The sequence below is a fragment of the Haliotis rubra genome, unplaced genomic scaffold (assembly GCF_003918875.1).
Source record: "Haliotis rubra isolate DU_JTF1 unplaced genomic scaffold, ASM391887v1 Scf686, whole genome shotgun sequence".
Lineage (NCBI taxonomy): Eukaryota > Metazoa > Mollusca > Gastropoda > Lepetellida > Haliotidae > Haliotis > Haliotis rubra.
The window spans coordinates 1-25,814 of NW_025767397.1; the positions used below are offsets into that span (position 1 = coordinate 1).

At 38.6% G+C, this 25,814-nt stretch overlaps 1 protein-coding gene and 1 long non-coding RNA gene across 6 annotated transcripts; one reads left to right on the plus strand and one right to left on the minus strand.

Annotated features, from left to right (window-relative positions):
- Positions 1 to 224: 224 nt before the first annotated feature.
- On the minus strand, positions 225 to 4,645 carry LOC124258204. The gene is made up of 4 exons (XR_006893538.1): positions 4,511 to 4,645; positions 4,031 to 4,184; positions 2,405 to 2,484; positions 225 to 272 (listed from the first exon to the last, which is right to left on the minus strand). It is a non-coding gene; the product is annotated as an uncharacterized LOC124258204 (long non-coding RNA).
- Positions 4,646 to 5,630: 985 nt separating this feature from the next.
- LOC124258205 lies at positions 5,631 to 20,580 on the plus strand. Of its 5 annotated transcripts, none has more exons than XM_046692269.1 (8): positions 5,631 to 5,705; positions 6,374 to 6,582; positions 7,362 to 7,507; positions 7,788 to 7,927; positions 8,311 to 8,404; positions 18,519 to 18,675; positions 20,209 to 20,273; positions 20,434 to 20,580. In XM_046692269.1, exons 1-7 carry the CDS (start codon positions 5,636 to 5,638, stop codon positions 20,227 to 20,229), a joined length of 837 nt encoding a protein of 278 aa, XP_046548225.1. In that variant the 5' UTR covers positions 5,631 to 5,635; the 3' UTR covers positions 20,230 to 20,273; positions 20,434 to 20,580. The 5 variants fall into 5 exon arrangements, with proteins under 5 accessions (XP_046548225.1, XP_046548224.1, XP_046548223.1 ...); XM_046692268.1 differs by lacking the exon at positions 8,311 to 8,404 and adding an exon at positions 16,772 to 16,865 and having other exon boundaries at positions 5,633 to 5,705; XM_046692267.1 differs by lacking the exons at positions 6,374 to 6,582; positions 7,362 to 7,507; positions 7,788 to 7,927; positions 8,311 to 8,404 and adding exons at positions 15,175 to 15,383; positions 15,747 to 15,892; positions 16,250 to 16,389; positions 16,772 to 16,865 and having other exon boundaries at positions 5,633 to 5,705.
- The last annotated feature ends 5,234 nt before the right edge of the window (positions 20,581 to 25,814 follow it).

Consider the following 25,814-nt stretch of genomic DNA (forward strand, 5'->3'; position numbering starts at 1 on the left):
AAAACTGGTTCCGTAATTCTTTTTAAGACAAATACGGTATTGACACTTCATGGACCTTAAAGTAGCTCTTATTTGTTCTGTTCTGGTTTGAATACGCCTGATGCTTCGAACCACACAGACGTAAGGTCCTTACCAGTTTTTTTCCAACATACATAAGGGGAGTCGTCCGAGCAATAGGAAGGCACCCAAAAGCCATCATAGCCGCGGATCCTTGCGCACTTCTTCAAGTATCGTTGAGAAGCACCCCGCCAGTTAACATATTTGACCTGCAACTAAAATAAATCATGACAGTGAGTTCTTTTGTGCATTGATATGTAGTTATTTACCTGCTTGTCTATATATCTATCCAACCATCATTTCTACCTACCCGCCTACCTACCCATCCATCCTTCCGTCTTTTTTCTATCGATCTGCTGAAACATTTAATGAAATATACACGACAAAACGCTATTTTATATGTTCATAAAGAATCTCTGCTAAAACTGTCGATTCTGACTATATCAAAAGCGTCTGTAGGTGAGGTCACCAGGTGTTCACGAAAAGGTAAGCGTTTGTTGCCCAAACAATGGGTCCCTTTACAAAACATGCAAAAGCAAGTCAATTGTTTGTTTGAAATCAAATATCAGGTATAGCAAATAGGCAAATAGGGAATTGCCGCACTCATGATTTTTAGGGAGGTGGGGTAGCCTAGTCGTTAAGCGTTCACTCGTCACACTAAAGACCCTGGCTCGATTCCTCACATGGGTGAAGCCCATTTATGGTGTCCCGCGCCGTGAAACTGCTGGAATATTGCTAAAAGCAGCGTAAGAAACTAAATTCACTCATGGTTGTTTTTTTTGGTAACTGATGCCTCACATTTAGCTGACTCACTTATCGAAGCCGGATTATCTGCATTTTGGTTCGTAAGCATATCCCTGTGAGTGTTAGAATTGGTTTTCAGAACCCATGTTTGCCACTAGAGACGGCTCAAAGGATCATGTCGTCAAACTCGCCATATTGCTGCAGCGTTAGACAACCACGAACAAATCTATCAGCGCTTAGTAGAGGAAAGACAGTTATGTTTTGCATCAGGATCATGTGGTGTAGGTTTGTTTAAAGGAAGATTTTAAACACACGAAGTCAATAATGAAGAGCTAGCCGCTCATCCCGCTTCTGTCACAACGCCGAACATGTTGTGACAATATATATTCATCAATGTCTTCAGTGTCTCTACAATTTTGGCAGTTTACAGTGAGATGTATTGAAATCAAACTAGTACATTATTCCATGGCTACGTGAAATGCTCGAATTTGATTGGTTAGTCAATAAAATCAGACGGTATCAATTTTGGATTGACAATGCGTCTGATTTCACGGCGCTTCACTGCGCACGTATACATCACTGCCGCACTACCTCAGCTTGGCCACAACATGACTAATATCAACACAACAGACGTGATGGAAAGGTTGATAAAACATTTATTAAAACTCGAAGAATATAATTATACGATTTCTCCTCCTCAATTATTGGGGAACTATCATAATTATTACCTTCTATTATAAAAAAATATTCAAACTCAATTACAATACACAGCCCCAACAAATCCCTATTTGTGCAGCAAAATGTTCGTAAACATTTACCTACCTGGTAAATGGTATATTTGTTTCCGTTTAGAATGGAAAATTCGCAAGATAACGGTCAGGCGAAAAACAAAATTTATGCCATTCATACTCCATCCTGTCTCGTTGCATCGTTCAAAAAATCAAAAACTGAACCATGAGAATTCCGCTCTCTGCCACCTTCCCTGCAAGGCTGTCATGTTCGTATACTTTGAAAAAAACTTGGCCACAATCCAGTCCCAATGTTCCAAGAAATCCCATGTACACAAAGCAGCACTGTCACTCTTTCGTCACATGCCGGGGTGGAGGCAGTTATGTGAAATCATGATCGACACTCGCCGGTCATAAAAATCAACAGTCTTTGATGAGTTACAGGTCGTAGGTCGATCAGAAAAGGATCTATTCTTCGATTCTGCAGGGTTCAGATTCGAAAGTCAGTCAAGTATTTGGCCCAAGTATTTTCCACTGTCACTTCGAATTTCAACCTTTCGCAAAATGTAAACGCTGGCTCGTCCGCCATTTCAAACTGTTGCGTAACTGTCTACTTCCAAGAAAATAAGTAGATCAGACGATTCCATTATAGTGTGGCCAGGGGGGTACAGTAACACGGCACATAAAACAATAGGCTGGCTTCGGCCGTGTGGAGTTATGATTATAAAAATATGATTATCAAATTAATCATTTGAAACGTCAAGCTACGCGTTCCGCTTCAAATGAAATTTAGAGACTATCAATTCGGTCTAACATTCATCTAATTTCCAAACACAGTTGTTTAGATTACTTTTGTTATGAACTTTCTTTCTCACCCTAGAATTCTCATTCCACTCAAACGGTCCGTATCTGCGACGTAAACCAATCCATGCGTGCGTGTGATCGTGGGCAAGATCTAGAAAAAGGAAATTATTTTCAAATGAAAACTGTACGTAATTAGGAACACGTATTTGAACAACGTCAGAGTAGCTTCATGTTTCTGTTACTGGAGGGTAAGTTTGTGGGGGATATATGTACCACCCAAGCCATGGAGGACATGTGTGTACCACTCGGCAGTGGCTTTATAATTTACAAATGTGTCCAACGACCAAAGATATCAGGTCTTCTCAATCCTACGATGAATCTATGATTTTGTTTCATGTTTCGAAGTAGACTATTTGGCAATCAGAGGTTTCTTATTACTAAAACTCTCCTGCTAAAGCAACTAATGTATCGGCCTGACCACTGCAGATTCATAGAAAAAGTACATCTTCCGGTATTGATTGTCAAGTGGCATTCTGAAATTAGGAAGGTTGTTGGCTACAAAATACAGACACCACAGCAATATGTGCAAATCAAGCTTGTGCTGAGAATGCAGTTCAAGCTGACAACATGGAGGATGACATTTTCTGCGCCTCAATCACGGACTGTGAAATCTTACTGTCGGCGTCCAGATGAACGGTGTAATATACATTACATGTTTTTTGCGGTATAGAAAAAATCCTTGCGAGGCTTGCTTTATCATTTGTCTCGCTAACTAGTCTATACTGGCTTCCGATGCATCTGCTACACAATTCTAAAGCATCTTCAATAAGCAAATAAAATATGATGTTCAGCTCATTACAGCGAGATCATCATAAGGCATCGGACTTTATCACAGGACTTTACTTCTTGTTTATTTGCATTGAGCGATGTTTCGGTGTAGATTCTTGCACCGTTTTTAAGTTTAACATCACTCTATGTGTAAACCACAAGAAGTTGTAATATATAAAGTCCAATGCTTAAGTCTATTACTGTCTCACCAGCTTCTAGAATGTAGATCAAACAGCGAGATTGTGATCTGTATTATCATTGTTTTCTTTACATCAAACATACATCCTATTGTCAGCACTATTCTCGTCCCACACCACTTCAATCATTATCGTCAATAGCATACAATAGTAGAGTGGTGCCAGTGTGGCAGATAGGTCTGATGTGTTTCCAATAGAGCGAGCGAGTGAGTGAGTTTAGTTTTACGCCGCACTCAGCAATATACCAGCTATATGGCGGCGGTCTGTAAATAATCGAGTTTGGACCTGATAATCCACTGATCAACAGCATGAGCATCAATCTGTGCAATTCGGAACAGATGACATGTGTCAACCAAGTCAGCAAGCCTGACCACCCGATCCAATTAGTCGCCTCTTACGACAAGCATGGGTTACTGATGATCAATATTCTTACCCGGACATTCACGGGTTGTTTCCAATGTAGAGTTATGGTACCTGCAGTAATTATACTTCTACATTACATCAGCAAGTTTAACGGTGTTACATTCAGAGAAATTACATAACTCCACATTGAACACGCAACCCCTATGTCCTTAGTGGTAACTGACTTCTTACATGATTAACAAGTCTGCAGAATCTGTGTGTTTGGCGATAATGACGTCAACTTCCATATTAAGTCTCATTTCAATATACCTTCAACGACTTTGTTCTCTTCTTTGTTGTCAATCACGGCAAGTGCAGCAGAAAAGCGTCGTTTGCATCTTCCAGACGCATCATCCCAGTCAACATGTTCATTAAGAAACTTGTAGCACTTCTCATTCGCCCTTTGTCCAGTCCTCGGGACATTCTGGTAAAAGGAACAAGGCCTTCCATGACATTGTGCTGTACCCACAAGGCTGCTATACACGTACATGTACGGTCTCCAGGTAACGTTCACAAATTCAACGGTTTTCAAACATAACTATGAACTATTTCAAATTGAACAATAAGCTTACTTCAAGTAGTGTTTGAAGGATAATTAGGGGATGTTTAGTACTCTTCTCGATCATTAAATATCTGAAATTATTGCTATCAGACGCGAGTGCTTCATTTCGCCATTTTTCGTGCAAAGTAAATGAAGCATTACAAATGAATCAGGTTAAAGTTGGCAGGCAAATAACACCTTATTCATACCTTGATATCTTCTTGAGTGAACAGCGTTGGATATATAGGCGAAGCAAGTGATCAGAGTAAGCAACTGCATTTCTGTCCAAATCTCCAAACAGTGTGCTAAACTAACATGTATCGTTGGCTGGTCACAGATTCAGAGCATCAACCGGATGCAGATAATGGCTTTCATGGAGTCAGGGTTAATATCAGGACTTGAAAGTGGATTTGAACATATTACAGATTATTAGCCTTATCACAATTAGGTCTTGTAAACCTTTTAGAGAGTTCGTGAAGTTCACATCCGTGAATATGTGAGGTACACTGTCAAAGGCTGCCAGTAGGTCATATAAATAGAGGAGATAGATGAAACATACGGAAAAAAAACGTTCATGAGAGGATATTAAGTTGTTTACATGCTTGGCTGATGTTTTTCCTTTCTCCATGGAACTATGAGGAAATAGGACAATGCAGCAGAGACTGATACGTAGCATGTCGAGAAGAGTTAATGTAGTCATTAATTCTCACGGATCCTACACACGCTATTGACTGTAGAATGGTTAAAAATCTTCTCAAGTGTGGAAAGTTTAAAATAATGACCTGGATGTAACCGATGGGACTAGTGTTTCACACTGACTGAAAATCATTGATACAAGACACCAGGTGTTCTTGAAACGGGTAAGAATGTCCAGTCCAACCGACTGTTTTGCCAGACACCACACAGCAACGCTCCGATATGCTACAGTGGTCTGTCAACAAACCGGACAATCAAGTGATTGATGAGCCGGAAGTACCAATCAGATGGTTTTGAATTACGACTGTTGTGTAGATATACAGAGCTTCCGATGTTCATATGTTAGGGAAAAAACGTTTGAGAAATAGATTTGTTTTACAAAGCATTAGATAGGTTTATGTTATGTTTAGGTGTCTCGTAGTTCAGACATTTGACAACTGTTCAGTAATTGAAGGTGAAGCCCCAGAGAATGTATATGTGTCCAACTTTTCGCCATGTCCCTGGTCAAGGACTGGGTGGGACGAACACAATACACAAAGATAAAACGGACGTCCATATCAATTGTCAGATATACAAATGACAGTGTTCCAGTCTAGTATTATTGGATTTTAAATACATACATTATGAAATTGTACTTGATGCTCCAAAATATGGTTAACATTTATACCGAGACTGACGTTTCTTTTCCAGGCATAGACAAACCTGAAGGTAAGAATATGTTTCTCCAACTCAAGTTTTATTAATTCTCTAGATTCAATACGATCTTTTCACAGCAAGTTCTTTTCTACAGTTATTGGTGAATACGTGTATAAAGATACATTCTAGACGAATAACTTTGCATGCTCAAACATGAACATGACAAGATGCATATATGCATGAGTGAAATCACGACAGGAGAAACATATTTTAAGGGTTAACATTTCTGAATTGGCAAAAAGTAAAGTCCCACATGATCTGCTTAGTTCTCCTAAACTAGAAACCTATGACTTACTGATAATAGACGTGAATTTTCAGTAACCCATAATTTAGAGGCACCTAAAATAAGTCATCATAATGTCCGGTTCCCGCGCGAGGCTCACGTGTGGGTCACTGGAATTCTCCTAAACCTCGGAACCTTTGATCGGCGACTGGAGCCCGTCTTTGCCTCGATTAGATTTTTAGCTCTGTGAGCTCAACGTCCGTGCTGGTGGTTTCCACCAAAGTAGCAACTCGCTCAAACGTGCTTTATCTCGGGCTTCCCTCCGACAATAAACAGACACGCGGTAATGTAACAGAGACGACAAACCGAAATCACTCACTCACTCATAAAAGTACTCTGATATCCTGATTTGTCATGGTGAGGTATTACATTGCATGTTTTCATTGTGTGGTTGCAGTGTCCTTCTACTGTATGAAAGAACGGGAAGGCTATTCTTTGAACCTTACCTTGGACCAGAAAAGCATCCCTTTCACGAACTTCGGAGCCGTGAACACTGAAGGGGAGATCAGTCCCAGATGTGACAAAAGAAAGTTTAACTCTCGTGCTTTATATGTACAGATTCGAAACGTGTCGGGAGTTTGGGAATCGGATTGTCCTGTAGAAACAGTAAGAACGTAGTGTAAAACACATACAGTGCACCCTGGTTATAATGCCCCTGGTAATGCCATAATGCCAGAACGGAATTCCTGCCTATATAATACCCTGGTTATAATGCCACACTGGATATAATGCCATTCGCCAAAGGTTTTGGAACAAAAGTTATTCAAAGTCATTTTCCCTGGTTATAATGCCAATTACACTGGCTGCATGTAGAATACATACCTTAATTGGTTAATTGACATAACTCAAATTACTTGACCAAACCCATTAATGTTTTAAGTAGTCTTGTAATCCCTGATTGGATAACACATGTGACAATACACTTCCTGCCACCTACAACAAGTCACCTGCAGTCCCTAGATGCTGGAATTATCCAGTCATTTAATGTTAATTACATGAGACATCAGCTCAATCACCTTGTTGATTGCATAGGGCCTCTAGCTGTCCTACCTGCCTATTATGCCAACCTGGATATAATGTCATATTTTCTCCTGGACAAACGGTGGCATTATAACCAGGGTATACTGTACCTTCAAATCAATGTGTGTGAGTGTGCGTGCGAGCGCGCGCGTGTGTGTAACACTGTACTATCAATCGTGTATATCAGTTGTGTATATAACAACAGAATATAACTGTATTCGTCTACAACATGTCCCAATGAGCTAATTCTAACGTCCATATTGTTCTGCTAGTCGATCAATGAGAAACCATAAACTGAAATGGAATGAGGAAAACCCTAAAGGCGTATTTTCATTGTGGTTATTTTTGTGTTCATACAACACAAGGTTGGAACGGGTATACTGAAGTGGACCTTCAGACATCAGAAGAAAAGTGGCGTGGTGTCGTTTGAAGATGACGAAGTTCAACTCGTGTGTGATCTGTCGCAAGCTGATGCTACATACGATGACACTGGCGGACTAGGGATGGAGGAGTATGTATTTTTTGTAACTCTCCAGTGCGTGGAGAAAATGTGTCTGAAGATACATAATTATGTTCCACTTTGTTTCTGTACGATCCCACTTATGTGAGTGGCCCCGTGTGTTGCTGAATGTTTTTTGTGGGGTTTTCTTGTGTTTTTGTTGTTGTTGTTAATGTTTGATTTTGTGGAGAGAAGGTATTATATCATAGTCCATACGAAATAAAACAGTTTGAATGCTTGGAGTAAATAATGTTATAGTGAATGAAGCTTTGAATCAGTTTACATGTTTCAGGATTCGAGAGCGGACCGTAACAGCTGCCACACAGACTAGGGTCAGTCCCCGGACATACCTAGCAGATCCTGACACTCTGGAACCGGTCACAAATGTCAGCCTTGGTGTTCCAGTCAGACTGGTGGTCAAGCTTCCAGAAGGTTTGAGTAAATCAAGCATGTTGTTAATCCCAGGTTAAACACGTTTCAGGTTATGAAAGAGTGCTATCTGCCCTTTCAGCTAACTGTTCCTGATATTACCACCAGGAAGATATAGTCTATGGCTGCACTGATATGAACACCAATAACGACCATTGATGCTTATAATCACATTATGAGCTCACCTTTTGACCTAGCTGCCACAAGACCTGCCCTCAGTCACTGTTGACAATATGGGTGTGCTATTCAACCTGGTATGTAGATAAATCTCAATCAGGGAGAGATATCCAAATGCAGGACAGGTTCAGGGAGATTGGAAAACACACCTATGAATTTGAAGACACGTGTCGTCTTTCTCCATGTTTTAGAATATCTTCTTGTTCCAGGGGATGACATCGTCAATCCGTTCTTTCAGCCTCGGAACTGTCAAGCTGCATCTCCAGATGGAAATGTCACTGTACAACTGACTGACGACTCAGGGTAGGTATGCAGTCTCTCACTTCCAAACTCACTACTACACGGTCATGTTTGACCATATGTTGATAATGAAACGTAATTTGGAACTCTGCGGGTATTCTCCTCTTCGCCTATGCAAACTAGGGATATGAATATAAGCATCCAGCAAAACAGACCTAATAAATAAGCATATTGGTTTCAAGCATTAAAAATATTTCGAGATTCTAGAATCTGAGATTTGATATCCATTTCACCTTTCCGTTTTAAGCGCCCCTTCTCTTAAACAGTCTGAGCATTGTACACATCATCTCCACAGACTGAAGAAACTGACAACTGGGACATATATATTTCCCTCAATGTATGGGGCGGTTGGGTATCCGTGGTCAAAGCATTCGCTCGTCACGCCGAAGACCCGGGTTCACTTCCCCACATGGGTATGTGACGCCCATTTCTGATGCTCCCCGCTGTGATAATACTGGAATATTCCCAGTTTAGTGCTAATTAACTACTGGCTTCCCCTTGTTATCTTATCACCGTTGTTGTTTCACATAGAGCTGTCTGTTTCCCAGTCTTTCATTCACCTCATGAGGGAGTAAGAATATACTCCGGAACGTCTTGTCCATGAAAAAATAGAAAATGACATCCATTAATTCTAGCCTTTAATCACATTACTGTCAAATGATAAATAATTCCATTGTTTTTATCAAAACGTAAAAGATCAGGTTTGTTGCCTTGGATACGTCTGTTGCTCCATACGGGCCTATTTGAAATACATTTTGTAGTTGTCATTTCCTATGATGCCCTCTACATCATCTGGGTCAAAACCGCAAGCATGACGAAGATGGTATTAGAACGACCGAAAGACGCCATCATGACCATTAAGGTACGTTTGGGTGGTAGTGTTGAGCTGCTATAAGCAACTATACAGAAATGTTACAGCAAGAGTTACTCAGTTTGCTTTGAACACATTTGATGTACGTGTATAGAACATAGAGTTTAAAACGCATGTAGGTTGTGCCGATTAAAATATACGATTATCATATTGCTATTATCATAGGGAAGAAAATAAAAGCGCACCTTTTGTTGTAGGGGATTATCTCGCTCCAGTGAACTGGGACCCTAAAACAAAAGGTGCTGGATCATGAGAATGACCCTCAAAGAGTAACTTGAACTTGTGTTTTCTCGGTTTCTAAGTATTGATGATGAACTGGACAAGTTAGAGTCGTTCAGCAGACGTGATAATATTATCCTATACGGCGTGCCGGAATCCGATGATGAGAAATCCATGGCGTGCAAGGAGAAAGTGATTACGATATTTAATGACAATTTGAAATTTAAAATTTGGCAGCCAGGTGACATTCACCGTGCACATCGTCTTGGAATGAAACGTCAAAACGCCGACAAACCTCGCCCTGTCATAGTCAAACTGATGGTATCAGATGACAAAGTCAAGAGCCCTTAAGGCTAGACCAGCACTTAAGGAAGGGGTTTTGGAATATCCAGTGACTTAACGACACGTCAACGACAAAACTTCAAACGCTAAAAGGGTACCAACCAGTTTGGCTTCTTTAAAATGGCAAGCTGATAACGAAACCTCGTTTAGCTACAGAATCCACGACGTCGACATCACAGAAAACAAGTCAAAGAGACGGCGCATTGTAACATCAAAGTACGGATACAGAACCAACGTCTCCCATCGAAGCCCGGATCATATTTCACACGGTCCTTGTGGCCGTGACACCGGTAATGAATAAACATTGTGAACCCTCTGACGATTCTGCATATCGGTGTTGTGATGGAACTATTAAGTTTCTTTTTGGAATGTGAATGGTTTAAATTCCCAAATCAATGAAAATGACTTTTGAATTATTTACGTCATTTTCAAATTGTATGTCTTGCAGAAACATTTGTTGACAATATTTCCGATGTTGATTGGTTGCATGACTATGATATCTTTTATAGCCCAGCAATCAAACTGTCCGAGTATGGTCGACTCTCTGGTGGTGTCTGCGTAGGTGTTCATCGATCTGTCAGCAAATCGTGTAAGTTGTTGAAATCCGATTTTGACAATTTTGTATGTATAAAATTCAGTAAGTCGATATTTGCAACGGATAAAGATATTAACTTGATATGTACATATATCCCACCAGTGGGTTCATCCTACTATAAGACTCACACAAAATGTAGTCTTGAGAATGTTGATCAGTTTTTACTTTCTAATTTGTCTGAGTTTAGAGATTCCCATATTGTACTATGTGGCGACATGAACGCGCGAACAGGAGAGAGTAACAACCCCAAGTGACATGTATCGATGATAGAAACGTCACCAACATATTTGATGACGAGGACGATATCCCTGTTGGGGATCGTAAATCACATGATAAGGTCATAAATAGATTCGGACAAATTTTGATAGACATGTGTTATGCATTTCATTTATTTATTGTCAATGGTAGAGTGTTTGGAGATGAACAAGGTGAATATACTTTTTGTCGGACAGCATGGCTGTAGTGTTAATGATTATTTCATCTGTTCTCCTGATCTCTTTGAATATATAAGTATGTTGAATATAGGTGATCGATTAGATTCCGATCATCTGCCTTTAGAGCTCAAATGCCGATTTCCTAAAATGAACATGATTAAAGGTAAATCAACAGCGGATATCTCCTCTAATGAAAAAATTGTGTGGAATGAGTCTTTATGTAAGACTTTTTAGGAAATCTTCAAGAGAGAGAACCGCAGCTGGTTTCCAGTCGGTGTTTAATAAACTTGATAGTAATATAGAAGATGCTATTGATGATTTTGTAAGTATGATTTTAGATTCTGCAAGCTGTATGAAGAAACGTGTATCGAGCGCACCGCCGCGAAACAATCCACCCTTGAATGCTGAGTGTAAGGCTGCACGGCGGGTTGCACGAAAATCTCTAAAGACATTTAGACGTAAACGTAACGATATCAGTAGAAAACTATATTGTAAAGAACGAAATATATACAGAAACTGTTGTAGAAGATTTAAATCGGACCTGAGTAAACGAAATGTCGACAACTTAACAAAGGCAACAAAAGCCCGACCTCATTTTGGGAAACAAATCAGATATTTAAAAAGTCGACCAACACACGAAAAATGTAGTTCCGAAAGCGGAATGGTTAAATCATTTGAAAAAATGTATTTCGTAATGATTTTGTTTTTAATGATTCTTTTGATGATTGTCCTTTGCAGGATGATGCAACACCAGATATTTTAACTGCAGATATGTCAGACGTCGATTCACTTGTATTAGACTCACCCATAACAGATAATGAAATATCAGAAGCGTTATTGCATTTGAAAATGGAAAATCAGCTGGTCTTGACCTCGTCGTGGTGGAAATGCTTAAAAGTTCAGAGTTTGTTATCATGTCCTTTTGAATAAGTGCTTTAATAAATTGTTTGAAAATGGTATTTTCCCCCGTTGTTGGGCGCGATCAATTATTATTCCCTTACATAAGAAAGGTGATGTCACCAATCCAGATAATTATAGAGGAATCTCCCTTATGAGTATTTTAGGTAAAGTCTTTACATCTGTTCTAAATAACAGACTCACTAAATGGGCAAGTATGACAGATAAAATTCCCGAATCACAAGCAGGCTTTAGAAAGAAATATTCAACTTCTGATCATATCTTTACACTATTTGCACTAGCCCAGAAATGTCTATCCCGTCGTAAGCGTAAATTATATGTAGCTTTCGTTGATTTCCGTAAAGCATTTGATTCTGTCAATCGTTCTAAATTGTGGTATTCTTTAAGTAATGCTGGCCTGAAAGGTAGAATGTATTCAATTTTAAAAGCAATGTATACTAATGTGATAGCTTGTGTACGTTGTGGTGATGATAAGACTGATTTTTTCGACTGCCCCGTTGGCTTAAGACAAGGATGTGTTGTGAGTCCAATTCTATTTTCCCTGTTTATCAACGAATTGTACTACGATATCATTGCAAATGGTAAGCATGGCATCCAACTATTTCCAGATCTCTTAGAACTTTTATTCTTTTATTTGCTGATGACGTAATTCTTTTATCAGAATCTGTCGTTGGACTACAGACCCAGTTAAATATTTTGGAACGGTATACTAAAACATGGGATTTATCCGTTAACCTAGATAAAACTAATATTGTTATATTTAGAAAAGGTGGCCGGATATCTTCTAAAGAAAGGTGGTCCTTTAATGACCAACCTGTAATTGTCTCTGATCATTACACTTATCTTGGTATTAAGTTTACATCTGCTATGAACTGGAAAACATCTGTTACTGAATTATCATTGAAAGCTAAGAAAGCATTGATAAGTCTTTTATCTGCCTTGTGTAAAATTGGTGTGTTGACGCCCAGTTTTACTTTAAACTATTTGATTGTCAAATTCAGCCTATTCTTTTGTATGGATCGGAGATTTGGGGATTCCAGAGATAGGAATGCATAGAAAAATACATTTGATGGCCTGTAAGAAAATTTTAAATGTAAGACCCTCTACACCGAATTGTATGGTGTACGGTGAATGTGGGAGGTATCCCCTGTATATAAATGCTCATATTCGATGTATAAAATTCTGGTTTAAGATATTGTGTATGCAAGAACATAGATTACCCAAAAGGCTTATAACATGCTTGTTCATTTGGACAACATTGGTAAAGTGACGTGGGCATCTTATGTAAGAAATCTTCTGTTTTCACATGGTTATGGTTTTGTATGGTTAAGTCAGTCAGTTGGTGATGCAAGTTTGTTTTAACTCAGTTTCAAGAAAGAAGTTTTAATATGTTTAATCAAGAATGGCATTCAGTAATACATAATAGCTCACGGTACGACTCTTATAGAATATACAAATCACTACTCCAGCCGGAGAAATATCTGTCTTTTTTAACATCAAAGAAATTAAGATATCCATTTATACGTTTTAGGTTAGGTTTGATCAACATAATGGTAAACGAAGGAAGACGTTTTTATATTGAACGATGCAAGAGAATGTGGCCATTGTGTAATATAGATGTGGAAAATAAAATCCAGTTTTTGCTTGTATGTCCTTTGTATAAAGATTTGCGTACGAAATATATAGCTGAATATTATCTACGTAAAGCCACCTACATTAGCATTTAAACTACTTCTTTCATCAACTGACCAGCATGTAATAATAAAGCTGTCGTACTATATCAATTATGCTCTTATTACACGTAACAATCTGATAAAAGTGTTGTATGTCCATCGTATTTCACTACTTGTACATAATTTACTGCCTGTATAATGATTTGCTGTCTGGATCACTAATTACTACTTATTGCACCATATGTATAATGTATATGTATAACTCCAATGTATATGGGCCGGAGGTACTTTTTGTACAATAAACATCTTTGACTTTGACTTTGACAAAGGAACCGTCCCATGTACAGAGGCACACTGTTTATTCCAAGTGAACATTATTTGTCATTAAGATGTGAAGAGAAAATTTGCGGCGCTTTTACAGTGGTCTGTCAACAAACCGGACAATCAAGTGATTGGTGAGCCGGAAGTACCAATCAGATGGTTTTGAATTACGACTGTTGTGTAGATATACAGAGCTTCCGATGTTCATATGTTAGGGAAAAAACTTTTGAGAAATAGATTTGTTTTACAAAGCATTAGATAGGTTTATGTTATGTTTAGGTGTCTCGTAGTTCAGCCATTTGACAACTGTTCAGTAATTGAAGGTATAAAGCCCGGGAGATTATACATGTGTACAACCTTCAGCCGTGTCCCTGGTCAAGAACTGGGTGGGACGAACACAATACACAAAGATAAAACGGACATCCAGATCAATTGTCAGATATACAAATGACAGTGTTCCAGTCTAGTATTATTGGATTTTAAATACATACATTATGAAATTGTACTTGATGCTCCAAAATATGGTAAACATTTATACCGAGACTTACGTTTCTTTTCCAGGCATAGACAAACCTGAAGGTAAGAATATGTTTTCTCCAACTCATGTTTTATTAATTCTCTTGATTCAATGCGATCTTTTTACGGCAAGTTCTTTTCCACAGTTATTGGTGAATACGTGTATAAAGATAGTTTCGAGACGAATAACTTTGCATGCTCAAACCTCAACATGACAAGATGCATATGCACAGTGAAATCATTTCAGGAGAAAACAGATTTTATGGGTTAACATTTCGAATTAAAGTGCTCCACATGACCTGTTTGAAACTTGAAATATAGTTACTGATAGTGTAAATAGACCTGAATTTTCTTATAATTTACCGGCAAATAAGTCATCATAAAGTCCACGGCGAGGGCACGTGTGGGTCTGTTCTCCTAAACCTGGAACCTATGATCGGCGATTGGAGTGAGTGAGTGAGTTTAGTTTTACGCCGCACTCAGTAATATTCCAGCTTTATGGCGATGATCTGTACATAATCGAGTCTGGACCAGACAATCCAGTGATCACCAGCATGAACATCGAGCTACGCAATTGGGAACCGATGACATGTGTCAACCAAGTCAGCGAGCCTGACCACCCGATCCCGTCGGCGACTGGAACCCGCCTCGATTAGATTTGTAGCTCTGTGAGCCCCACGCCCGTGCTGGTGGTTTCCACCGAAGTGGTAACTAACTGAGACTTGCTTTATCTCGGGCTTCCCTCCCACAATAAACAGACACACGGTAATGTAACAGAGGGGTTAAACCGAAATCACTCACTCACTCATAAAAATAGAGTACTCTGATATCCTGATTTGTCATGGTGAGGTATTACATTGCGTGTTTTTATTGCGTGATTGCAGTGTCCTTCTACTGTATGAAAGATCGGGAAGGGTATTCTTTGAACCTTACCATGGACAAGAAAGGCATCCGTTTCTCGAACTTCGGAGCCGTGAACGCTGAAGGGGAGATCAGTCCCAGATGTGACAAAAGAAAGTTTAGCTATCTTGGTTTACATGTACAGATTCGAAACGTGTCGGGAGTTTGGGAATCGGATTGTCCTGTAGAAACAGTAAGAACGTAGTGTAAAACACAGTGAGTGAGTCTAGTTTTATGCCGCACTCAAGCATGGGTTACTGAAGATCAATTCTAAACCGGATCTTCACGGGTTGTGAAGCACAGACCTTCAATAATAGTTCCTCTCTGTCAGTGTGTGTGCGTGTGTATTTGTGTGCGTGTGCATGAGCGTGCGTGTATGTGTTTGTATGTGTGCATGAGCGTGCGTGCGTGCGTGTGTGTGTGTGTGTGTATAACGCTATACTATTAATCGTGTGTATCAGTAGTGTATATAACAACATAACAACCATAAATTGAAAGGGGCATGAGCAGAAGGCGTATTTTCTTTGTGGTTATTTTTGTGTTCATACAACCCAAGGTTGGAACGGGTATACTGAAATGGACCTTCAGACTTCAGAAGAATAGTGGCGTGGTGTCGTTTGAAGATGAGGACCTCCACGTCCACTGTGATCTGTCCGAAGCTGATGCTGCATACGATCACACTGGCAGAGTAGGGGTGGAGGAGTATGTATTTTTTTTAACTGATCAATGCGTAGAGATAATGTGGCTGCAGATATATAATTATGTTTCACTTCGTATGCGTACGATCCCATATGTGAGTGGCCCCCATGTGTTCGCTAACTGTGTTTTTATGTTTTTTAAGTTTGTGTTTTGTTTTTGTTGCGTGTGTGTGTTTGTTTTGTTTTGTTCTTATTGTTTTGTTTTTGTTGTGTGGGCTTTTTGGTTTGGTTTTGTGGTTTTTGTTTGTTGTTTGGGGTGGAGGGGTATTATATCATAGTTCATGCAAAATAAAACAATTTGAATGCGTGGAGTAAATAATGTTATAGTGAATGAAGCTTTGATTCAGCTTACATGTTTCAGGATTAGAGAGCGGACCGTAACAGCTGCCACACAGACTAGGGTCGGTCCCCGGACATACCTAGCAGATCCTGACACTCTGGAACCGGTCACAAATGTCAGCCTTGGTGTTCCAGTCAAACTGGTGGTCAAGCTTCCAGAAGGTTTGAATAAATCAAGCATGTTGTTATTCCCAGACTAAACACGTGTCAGGTTATGAAAGAGTGCTATCTGCCCTTTCAGCTAACCTTTCCTGATATTACCACCAGGAAGATATAGTCTATGGCTGCACTGATATGAACACCAATAACGACCATCGATGCTTAGTATCACATTATGAGCTGACCTTTTGACCTAGTTGCCACAAGACCTGCCCTCAGTCCCTGTTGACAATATGGGTGTGCTATTCAACCTGGTATGTAGATAAATCTCAATCAAGGAGAGATATCCAAATCAGGACAGGTTCAAGGAGATTGGAAAACACACCTATGAATTTGAAGACACGTGTCGTATTTCCCCATATTTTACAACATCGTCTTGTTTCAGGGGATGGCATAGTCAATCCGTTCTTTAATCCTCGAAATTGTCAAGCTGCATCTCCAGATGGAAATGTCACTGTACAACTGACTGACGACTCAGGGTCAGTATGCAGTCACTGACTTCCAGATTCACTGAGGTGGTGGGAGAGTCTAGTGGTTAAAGCGTTTGCTCGTCACTCCGAAGGCCCGGGTTCGATTCCCCACATGGGTACAAAGTGTGAAGCCCATTTCTGGCTTCCCCCGCCGTGATATTGCTGGAATATGTTTGAACATATGTTGATAATGACAGGTAATTTAGAACTCTGCAGGTATGAAAACATATTTTACTCTTCGACTACGTCAACTTGAGGTGCGAATATAAGCATCAAAACAGTCCACGTCCTTCTAGTAAAGTGACCTGATAAATACAAATATTAGTTTCTAACATTAAACAATACAGTTAGAAAAAGTCCAGATCTTTAGAATCTGAGGGAGTGAGTTGGATTTTACGCCGCTTTTAGCAATATTCCAGCAATATAACGGCGGGGGACACAAATTGGGCTTCACACATTGTATTGAACAAGGGCCTTCGGCGTGACGAGCGAATTCTAGAAGTTTAGAGGTTTGATTTCACCTTTCCATTTGGAGCGCCCCTTCTCATACACAGTGTGGTGTTCTTCGCTGTGATATTACTGGAATATTGCTAAAAGCCCCGTAAAACTAAGCTCACTCACTCTGCCACTTCCACAATGTCTATGTGGCTATTTGCATGAGTTTATATTGGATAATTGTTCCCTTTATCGAAGATTAGGGCTCTAAACAATCAAGGTATCTGCAGGATTAAGGTTATATACGACAATGGGGAATCGCTCTTACGCGAGGTATAATTATCTGTACTTAACATTTGTGTGATAAAAATCTTTCAAATTTGTCTCTGTTCCTTCAGAATGTGTCTGGAGGAATGAGGTCATGAAAAAGTCAATGCCAATGTGTATTACAGGCGACCACCTTTTGGGAGGTGATCATCATTTACGGCGATCAACTGATCAGTTGGTTGATAATCAAGTTGTACATTGTCTCTGTTTTTATTGGAGTAAAAGGTTTGGACAAATAACTTAAAACTATTACATGAAATAGGTCCCCAGTGTTGTGAAGTCCAAATAACTCATTTAGAAACATAGGGCAACTTTTACCATGATGAACTTGTATGGTATACAAATGTACCTATCTCACCAGTAACGTTATCGAGCTTAGAATCAGTGTGCGAAATAGTTTCCACATTTTGCTAGTCAGTCGGGCTAGCTATGCCTGAGAGTTACTAGCCAACAAAATAATTCACAAGGCCGACATTTGAATGTAAACACGTTTTTCATCATTAAGCTGCTAACATGATGCATGATTTTAAAAAAGTGTATAATAATTTTACAGGACGGAGAGAGCGACATATTTACAAAATGACCCCATGAAAATTCTCTAGCCAGTCGGGCCAGTGACTGTGGAGATTTCCTGGCCCGACTTGATTTTTATTAGCTACGGGCTAGCGGGCCAGTGGCTATTTCGCACACTGCTTAGAATACTTATACGTGTAATCCGCATTGCACTATAACACTAAAATTTGATAGTTTTCTTGTATTTATCATGTCATTATCAAACATATGAACTGTTCATTGGAAAACAAAAGTGGGAAAACAAAAGTGCGCGACAGGCATAATATGATGATGATGATGATGATGATACTGCTCTCGCTTCACTAATGGATCGCTCATCTCTTCCAGTTGTTCTGTGAGGATAGGCATTGGCTTTGGGACAATGAAGAGTATCTCTCGTGTGATCCAGTCGAGGACATTTCCCATGTTTTATCTGCCAGGCTACACAGAAGTGGTGTTCAGCTGTACCCTTGTACCCTCGTCTAGTTTCACAGCTGCTCCAGCGGTAGGTGTACAAGCTCTGTTTGCTTCTTGTAAATAATCGAGTCTGGACCAGACAATCCAGTGATCAGCATCATGCGCGTCGATCTACACAATCGGTATGCGACGACATGTGTCGACCAAGTCGCCTTTTTCGACAGTGTACAAGCATTACTAAACGGGCCAGAATATTAAGGTTTTTTAACAGCACACAGCAATACTGAAGCTTTATCATTGCGTCTGTCAGACTGGTACTTTCAAACCAAACTTGAGCATCCACTCACGCCCACTGTGAAATATATCAGCCTGTTGCTCCTCATTTGTTATGATCAGTCTGTGTTGATCGATACCGTATGGACTGAGCTCCAGGAGGCGTACGAACAAGCAGGAACATTATTGTGGACAAAGCGTGCAAAGCCATGACAAACCAATTCCTGGTATAGGTCCGCCTGTTAACAAAGTCCACCAAATCAATTAGAGCGGTTTGTAACCGATGTCTTGAATGAAGGTGAATTGAATCACGACTCAACACAGTGGCACCAAATAACACCAGGTAACAGAATGATAGCATGCACCGATTCATATAGTAAACCATTTAACGATTTCATACCATGAATCATAAAACGATCCAACACAATGAATCATATCAGGTAACATCAAATATCAGTCAGATAGCATGCAATCATTCATACAGTAAACCATTTAACGATCCCCTACCGTAAATCATAACAGTGTATCACAGTAAATGTCATACATTCAATCCTACCCGGACGTTACATATATTATCGCATGAGAATATATATATATGTATATATATATATGTGTGTGTGTGTGTGTGTGTGTGTGTGTGTGTAATAATAATGTATATATAAATATATAATGTATTGAGGATAAATGCACAACGACTCATTGTCAGATCCATAGGCCCATTATTTGGCATATACTTCACACATTTGTTTCAAAGTGGTGATGTTCATTATATTTTGGCCGGTTTTTTTAATTACCAATGATGGTCTTTATTTCTAACCTGCGATTTTATTATCAACATGTTGGTAGCAGTATGATAGACCTTGGTGGTCACAGGAAGTGGAACAGACCAAGCTAAATGCTAAAAGAAGCTGACATGACATTATGTGACATACAACAGAGAGCGTTATTAACGTGGCTCTATACGTCCACGACAAAAACAAACACAAAAAATCCTACATTTCTTTAGTTCCAAGAGACAGAAATAACACCAGGGGGTTGATAAATGTTGGTTGGTTGGTTGGTTGGTTGGTTGGTTGGTTGTTTAACGCCGCACTCAGCACTATTCCAGCTATATAGCGGCGGTCAGTAAATAATCAAGTCTGGACCAGACAATCCTGTGATCAATAGCATGAGCATCTATCTAATTGGGATACAATGACATATGTCAACCAAGTCAGCGAACCTCACCACCCGATCCCGTTTGTCGCCTTTTACGACAAGCACAGGATGCTGAAGACCAATCCTAACCTTACTTTCATAGGTGGTTGATGAACGCATATTGTATAAACATTATTATTTTCTTTCACAGTATTGTCCGTACAGAGGATGAGGCATTCGCAAATGGACGCATAGCATGATGGGTCATTATACAAGGTCAGTGTATGGTGATAATGTATGTCAGTCATTATTGACGAGTGGGGGTATTTATACATACTAGTTGTCAGTTAAAACCGGAGGAGGGAAAATGGTATTTCTAACCATTTTTCAAAACGATCATTTGATAGTTTATTTCAAATTGTGAATTTATTTTCAGATAAAGCCAGCGAGGCATTCATGGAAGCCAGCCAACAATATTTGATTAACTACTGATCTGACATAACAGCTAATACGAGCTCTGAATTTAGCTGGCCCTCACAGAGTAACACAACCTGTTTAATCAAAATAAATAAAAGTATCACAGAAAGCCTCTACATTAGAACATCAGAAGGCCTTGATCATTTGCAACATTGTGTGGTGACAGTTACTTGTTTCAAAAACTAACTAAAACGATATTGAATGAGTTTGGACTCTTTACAACATAGCTGTACTTGAAATATACTGCAAACAAAAAGTGTGGGAACACCCTAAAATTTGATAGTCATATATAAACTGAAACGTGGTGAGGTCATTTATAATGTAAGGTAAATGCAACTTTAGGTGTGTTTAATGGGCACTTTGAACGACATGGTAGAACTTGCAGTGATGCAACTGATTCAATATTCGTTGAGTTTGAGTGAAATGAAACATTGTCAAAAACAGCGAAAAACAAGGGCGCTGAAACACACCAGCACCATGTTTGATTCAAACGCCCAAACACAACAGACTACTGCATGTGGAAGACACACACACACACACACACACACACACACACACACACACACACACACAGCGCTTTGGCTCTAAGATGGTATTTATATCACATAGAGTTTTAATGCTTCAGTAAAGAGACAAGTCTTTAGATTTGAATCAAAACAGCTAAATCTGGTTGTGTTCTGAGGTGAGATGGAAGATATATATGTATATGACAATGTATGTATGTATAGAATAATAATTAATCAACAAGTTCGTCTGAAGCAACTTGCATAATAAATATACATGGCCATCTTTGTAACGACATCTACATCCTTTGATGCCAAAAGCATAATATTTATCATGAATAGGGTATGATATGAATTTAGTAGGTATGTACTTTTGACGCAATCAAAAATGGTATTCATCTTTGATGTAGCCTTCATTACACACAGGGCACGCTCCTGTAGGTTCCTATAGGAATATTAACAGATCTGTCTGTTTCTATGTTGAGGTCACGGGAACTGCAACGAATCTGCGCCATGGGCACGCGAAATTTGCAATTGTAAATTGTTTGAGGTATAATTCCGTTCCAAGGGTACCAAGAAAGTATAATTTATAGTTTTATTACTGCTGAAAAGAGTACCAGTCCTGTTCACACGAACATTTTAATCTTGCCATAATTTCCGCGATAAAGGATTCTTTACTTCCTACTGTTTGTAACTCCCAGACAAAGCCAAATATAGTCGAAACAATAAGTACTTCGATACCTGCACTTGAGAACTTTTATTTTTTTATTTCCTTGTTTGATTTCTAACTCTCGTGGATAGATGAGTTGATGATATACATGTACTTTCATCTTGGCATTGGTTAGATGACTTGTTCAACTTCTTGGTATTGGGTACTCTCTTTGACTGAACTAAAGTGTAAAATACATATACATATTTTGAAACCAGGTCCGATCCACTGCCCACCCAGCGGGCACACAACGTTGAATCAACGTTGAATCAACGTTGAATTTTGGTTGTTTGGTTGATCAACCTTTCATAAACGTTGATTCAACGTTTATCATGCGACCAAAGAAAGTTAGTCGAGATTCGTTTAGTTGTCAACGTTGTTTCAACGTAAGGAACCAACAAAATGTCAACTAATTGTTTCCTTGGCAAATTTGATACATAATTCATATTGGTAATAGGTATCCAACTTAGCAACTATCATTTCGGGAACATTATTTTCATAAAAGATCAAGATCGAGCTAGTGACAGATATAATCTTATATATTATTTGATTGTGCATCGATCAACGGACGGAAATATTACGTAAATCGCAGTTTTAGGTATAAAGTCATCAGTTATCCAAATTGCATTACATTTGATATTTTCCCACAAAACTGTTAAAATTGTATAATTCCCGACAATTTGCTTTCAAACACAAGCCAGATGTTGACCTTCGATCGCCCTCGTTTGGCCATATCCGACATGCGCACAATTATCGCGCGCGCAAAGGCAGCTGATCGTTGTCAGTTCACCTTGGCGAAGTTCAACGCAATATCGTTCTATTTTCACCATCTTCACGGCATGCTGGTGTTTATTTGGTAAGTATGTCCTTCATGTATAATGAAAACGTAGGAATGCCGTTTAAATCTAGCAGTAGCAAGAAACTCCGAATTAGGGCTCATGTTTTATCTCACAAGGTTACCGGTATGTCACAGTACATGTTTCTCAAAAGTTTGTTTTGTTATTTTTCAGTATATTTGCATGCATATATTTGGCATTTTATTATATAATCGAATAAGATTTTCGTACCCATCACCTGATTTAAATTTTGCAAATATACATTTTCAAATAATCAATGAAGTACATCAATATAAGGAACCGTTCATAATTAAATATATGGCTGCGGGTGGGGTGTTGATTGTAAGGGTTGGAGGGTGGGGGGGTGGGGTGTCACCCATTTTGTTCAGGGAGCTAAGGGGTCAGCATTTTTGTACACACGCACTATGTTTAGAAATTATGGGAAGGGGAGAGGGCGTCATAGATAATGTACATGACATGCAGGAGGGCTGTCTCTTATTCTGTACATACTCATACACTTTTAGGGTGGGTAATTCACATTGTACATAAAAATCAACATCACCCCAAAGCCATACATTATGAACGGTCCCTAAGGGCAGCTATACAAAATCGGATAGGTTTAATCAACATTTTATATTGCATCCCATTATTATGAACATTTGTTCGTTTGAATAGATCTATCAGTAAATGATGCATTGAGCACGCCCTGAACCCTATCAACATATGTATATTATTGGGGGGGAGGGGGTGATGGAGAATGGCGTAAGGAAATGCAACGAAAATTTTCACTTTAAAATGTCTTGTGAAAGTCTTTGTTAAGGATGAAATTGTATATAATTTATTTGAACTTTTATTTATTTACATAAAGTGTAACTTCACTAATGATTCTTTGATGGGACAATTAACAAAACTGCACCCACAGACTTTCATTCTTACACTTGTTTGGATGGGATATGATAATTCATGTCTCTTAAAGGTTACAATCTTACATACAAAAGAAGTAATTTTAATGTAAGGAACATTTAATTATGAAATAAGATTATTTTAATGGAATTTGCAGAAATCTCATCTTCGAACACTGGGTGGCAGCAATTTTGTGGATCACATAAAAGGAGCAAGGCTAAGGTAACACGTTTTAACATTTCACTTGTTTCCAGTATATCCACCACAAAGTTTAAGAGAAAGATGATAATGCTCTTTCATTACCACCTGTTTTGAATATTTGTGATAATGTTTGGTCTTTTTTGGTGATAATAGTTGGTCTTTATTTTCATTTATATATTAAGGTTGATCATTTAAGAGAAAAAATTGACAATGATTTCTCCCGGAGATGTTTAGTTTAATGAGCACTCCCTTGCTTGGCGCCATATTGTTTTTCGCCGTAAACAGCTGGATGCAAGATAGCACGCGAGAGGACAGAAGTCATACATTTATAGATATATATAGAGATGTTTATTGCTGGGAAACACACTCTTCAGGTATTTGGTCAGCTGTAGAATTTGAATATGATGTTTTTTATTATTGTCTAAGGGTAGGTTTTTCATTATTTGCAATCTAATATGTGTGCAGTGAAACATACTGAGATTTGGAAGAGTCCATTATTTAAAGTACAGGTGTTGTTAGATATCAGCATTTTATGTACATGTTCCCTTGTTAAGATCATCTATCGAGTATATTAGAGAGAAGGTGTATATTTGTAGTGTTTTAAATCAGAGTTATTTTCAGTGAATGACCTACATTTCAATATGTTTTGGCCACCTGTCACCCCTTTGGTCAAATACAGTAGGACTTCCATTTCTTGGAATTGAGAGTCAGAGATGCACTGTTTCCAAGAATTTGCGTTAGCCAGCGATGTTTGTTTACGAGTACATTTAAGTCTTTTTGAGTGTAGATTGGAGTTGTAAGAGATGTTATTCAATGTCTTATTATTCATTGTATGATAGATTATTTCTGGCAATGTAGAGTTTAATCTCATTATTTTATTGTTCATGATTCAGAGAAGCATAGTTATGACGTCGCAGATAATACGCACACATAATTCATTATATGAGAGATTTTCTAAGCGTTCCTATAAGAGATTAAGTGTAAACATTTATGAATTATAAAAAAGTTATTTATCTGAGTTTTATGAGTGTACAAATGACAAAGAGAGAGAGAGAGTACTAGATACTTGAGAATATATTGTATACTTATGAGAGCTCATTATTGTTTTCAGAACTCCATGATCCATACTTCCTTGTGTTTGGGAACAAATGGTGTTGGGAGACCTCCCACAATAGACTTGTTCTTTGACCTGTGAACCACCACCCATTTTGTTTTCTTATCATTTAATGTAAAATGGCTTTTGTTACAATTTATGACTCCTGGTAGCAAAATTGCTACATCAGTTCAACTCCTATTAATTTGAAATAATCATTTCCGAGAATCTCTAAAGAAAACTAAATCTGACAGAATAACAACAATCTTCCATTGTTTTGCAGGACAATGTCAAACAATTTGATGTCAAGAATGAATAATGATGGGCAAAAACGGCAAGTTTTCTTTTAAGAATACAAGGTTGTATTCAATCATCTCTGGTAAGTTAATTACCAAGTGCAGCATTTTCATCATGACCATAGCAAATAATATATGACAGTAAAGCATCGTCTAATTCATCCTACCGGGTAATTCATAGTCTAATTAAATAATCAACTTGCAAATGAGGATTTTCTTTGAAAATGTTTAAGAAAACTTCCATTCCTTCGGTTGAAAATATATATTGTTTACACTTTTCGTCATATTTTGTATTGATGCTGTTCATATGTTCACATGCCAAGTTACAGCAGTGAAATGAACCTTTCAAGTGATTGATTAAACAAATACTTGAATCATTTAAGACAATATATCTTCCATATAACTTATTCATGTATTTAAATATAAAATTTCAGAATGTGTCCTATCTCAAGGGAATGAGATGGGAATGCATCCGAAGCAAATTTCAAGAAAGAGTTAGGAACGTTTCTGAAGTATCCACCTGACCGCCAGGCAGGGAGTGGCAGAAAGAAGAGGAGCTGATAATTGTGTTTTTGGAGTTGTAATTGTGTTGAAAAATCTGAACTGTGGTATTGAAATTGGTGGCGTAAATGTCACTTTGATGCTATATGCAGATGATATTGTGTTATTAGCACAACAGAGATCACCTACAGACTATGTCATGTGTGATGTTTTACATTATGCATTAAACCACGTTTTCTGTGTGCGTGTGTGTTCATAAAGATTTCATGAAAAGTGACTTGTTTTATGTGCTGTCTCC

Bases quoted from the DNA above. Each gene is read 5' to 3' on its own strand.
- LOC124258205 (XM_046692269.1), top strand. From the start codon at position 5,636: ATGCTCCAAAATATGGTTAACATTTATACCGAGACTGACGTTTCTTTT. The intron at 6,583-7,361 runs GTAAGAACGTAG...ATACAACACAAG, and splicing joins CGGATTGTCCTGTAGAAACA to GTTGGAACGGGTATACTGAA. The intron at 18,676-20,208 runs GTAGGTGTACAA...TTTCTTTCACAG, and splicing joins GTTTCACAGCTGCTCCAGCG to TATTGTCCGTACAGAGGATG.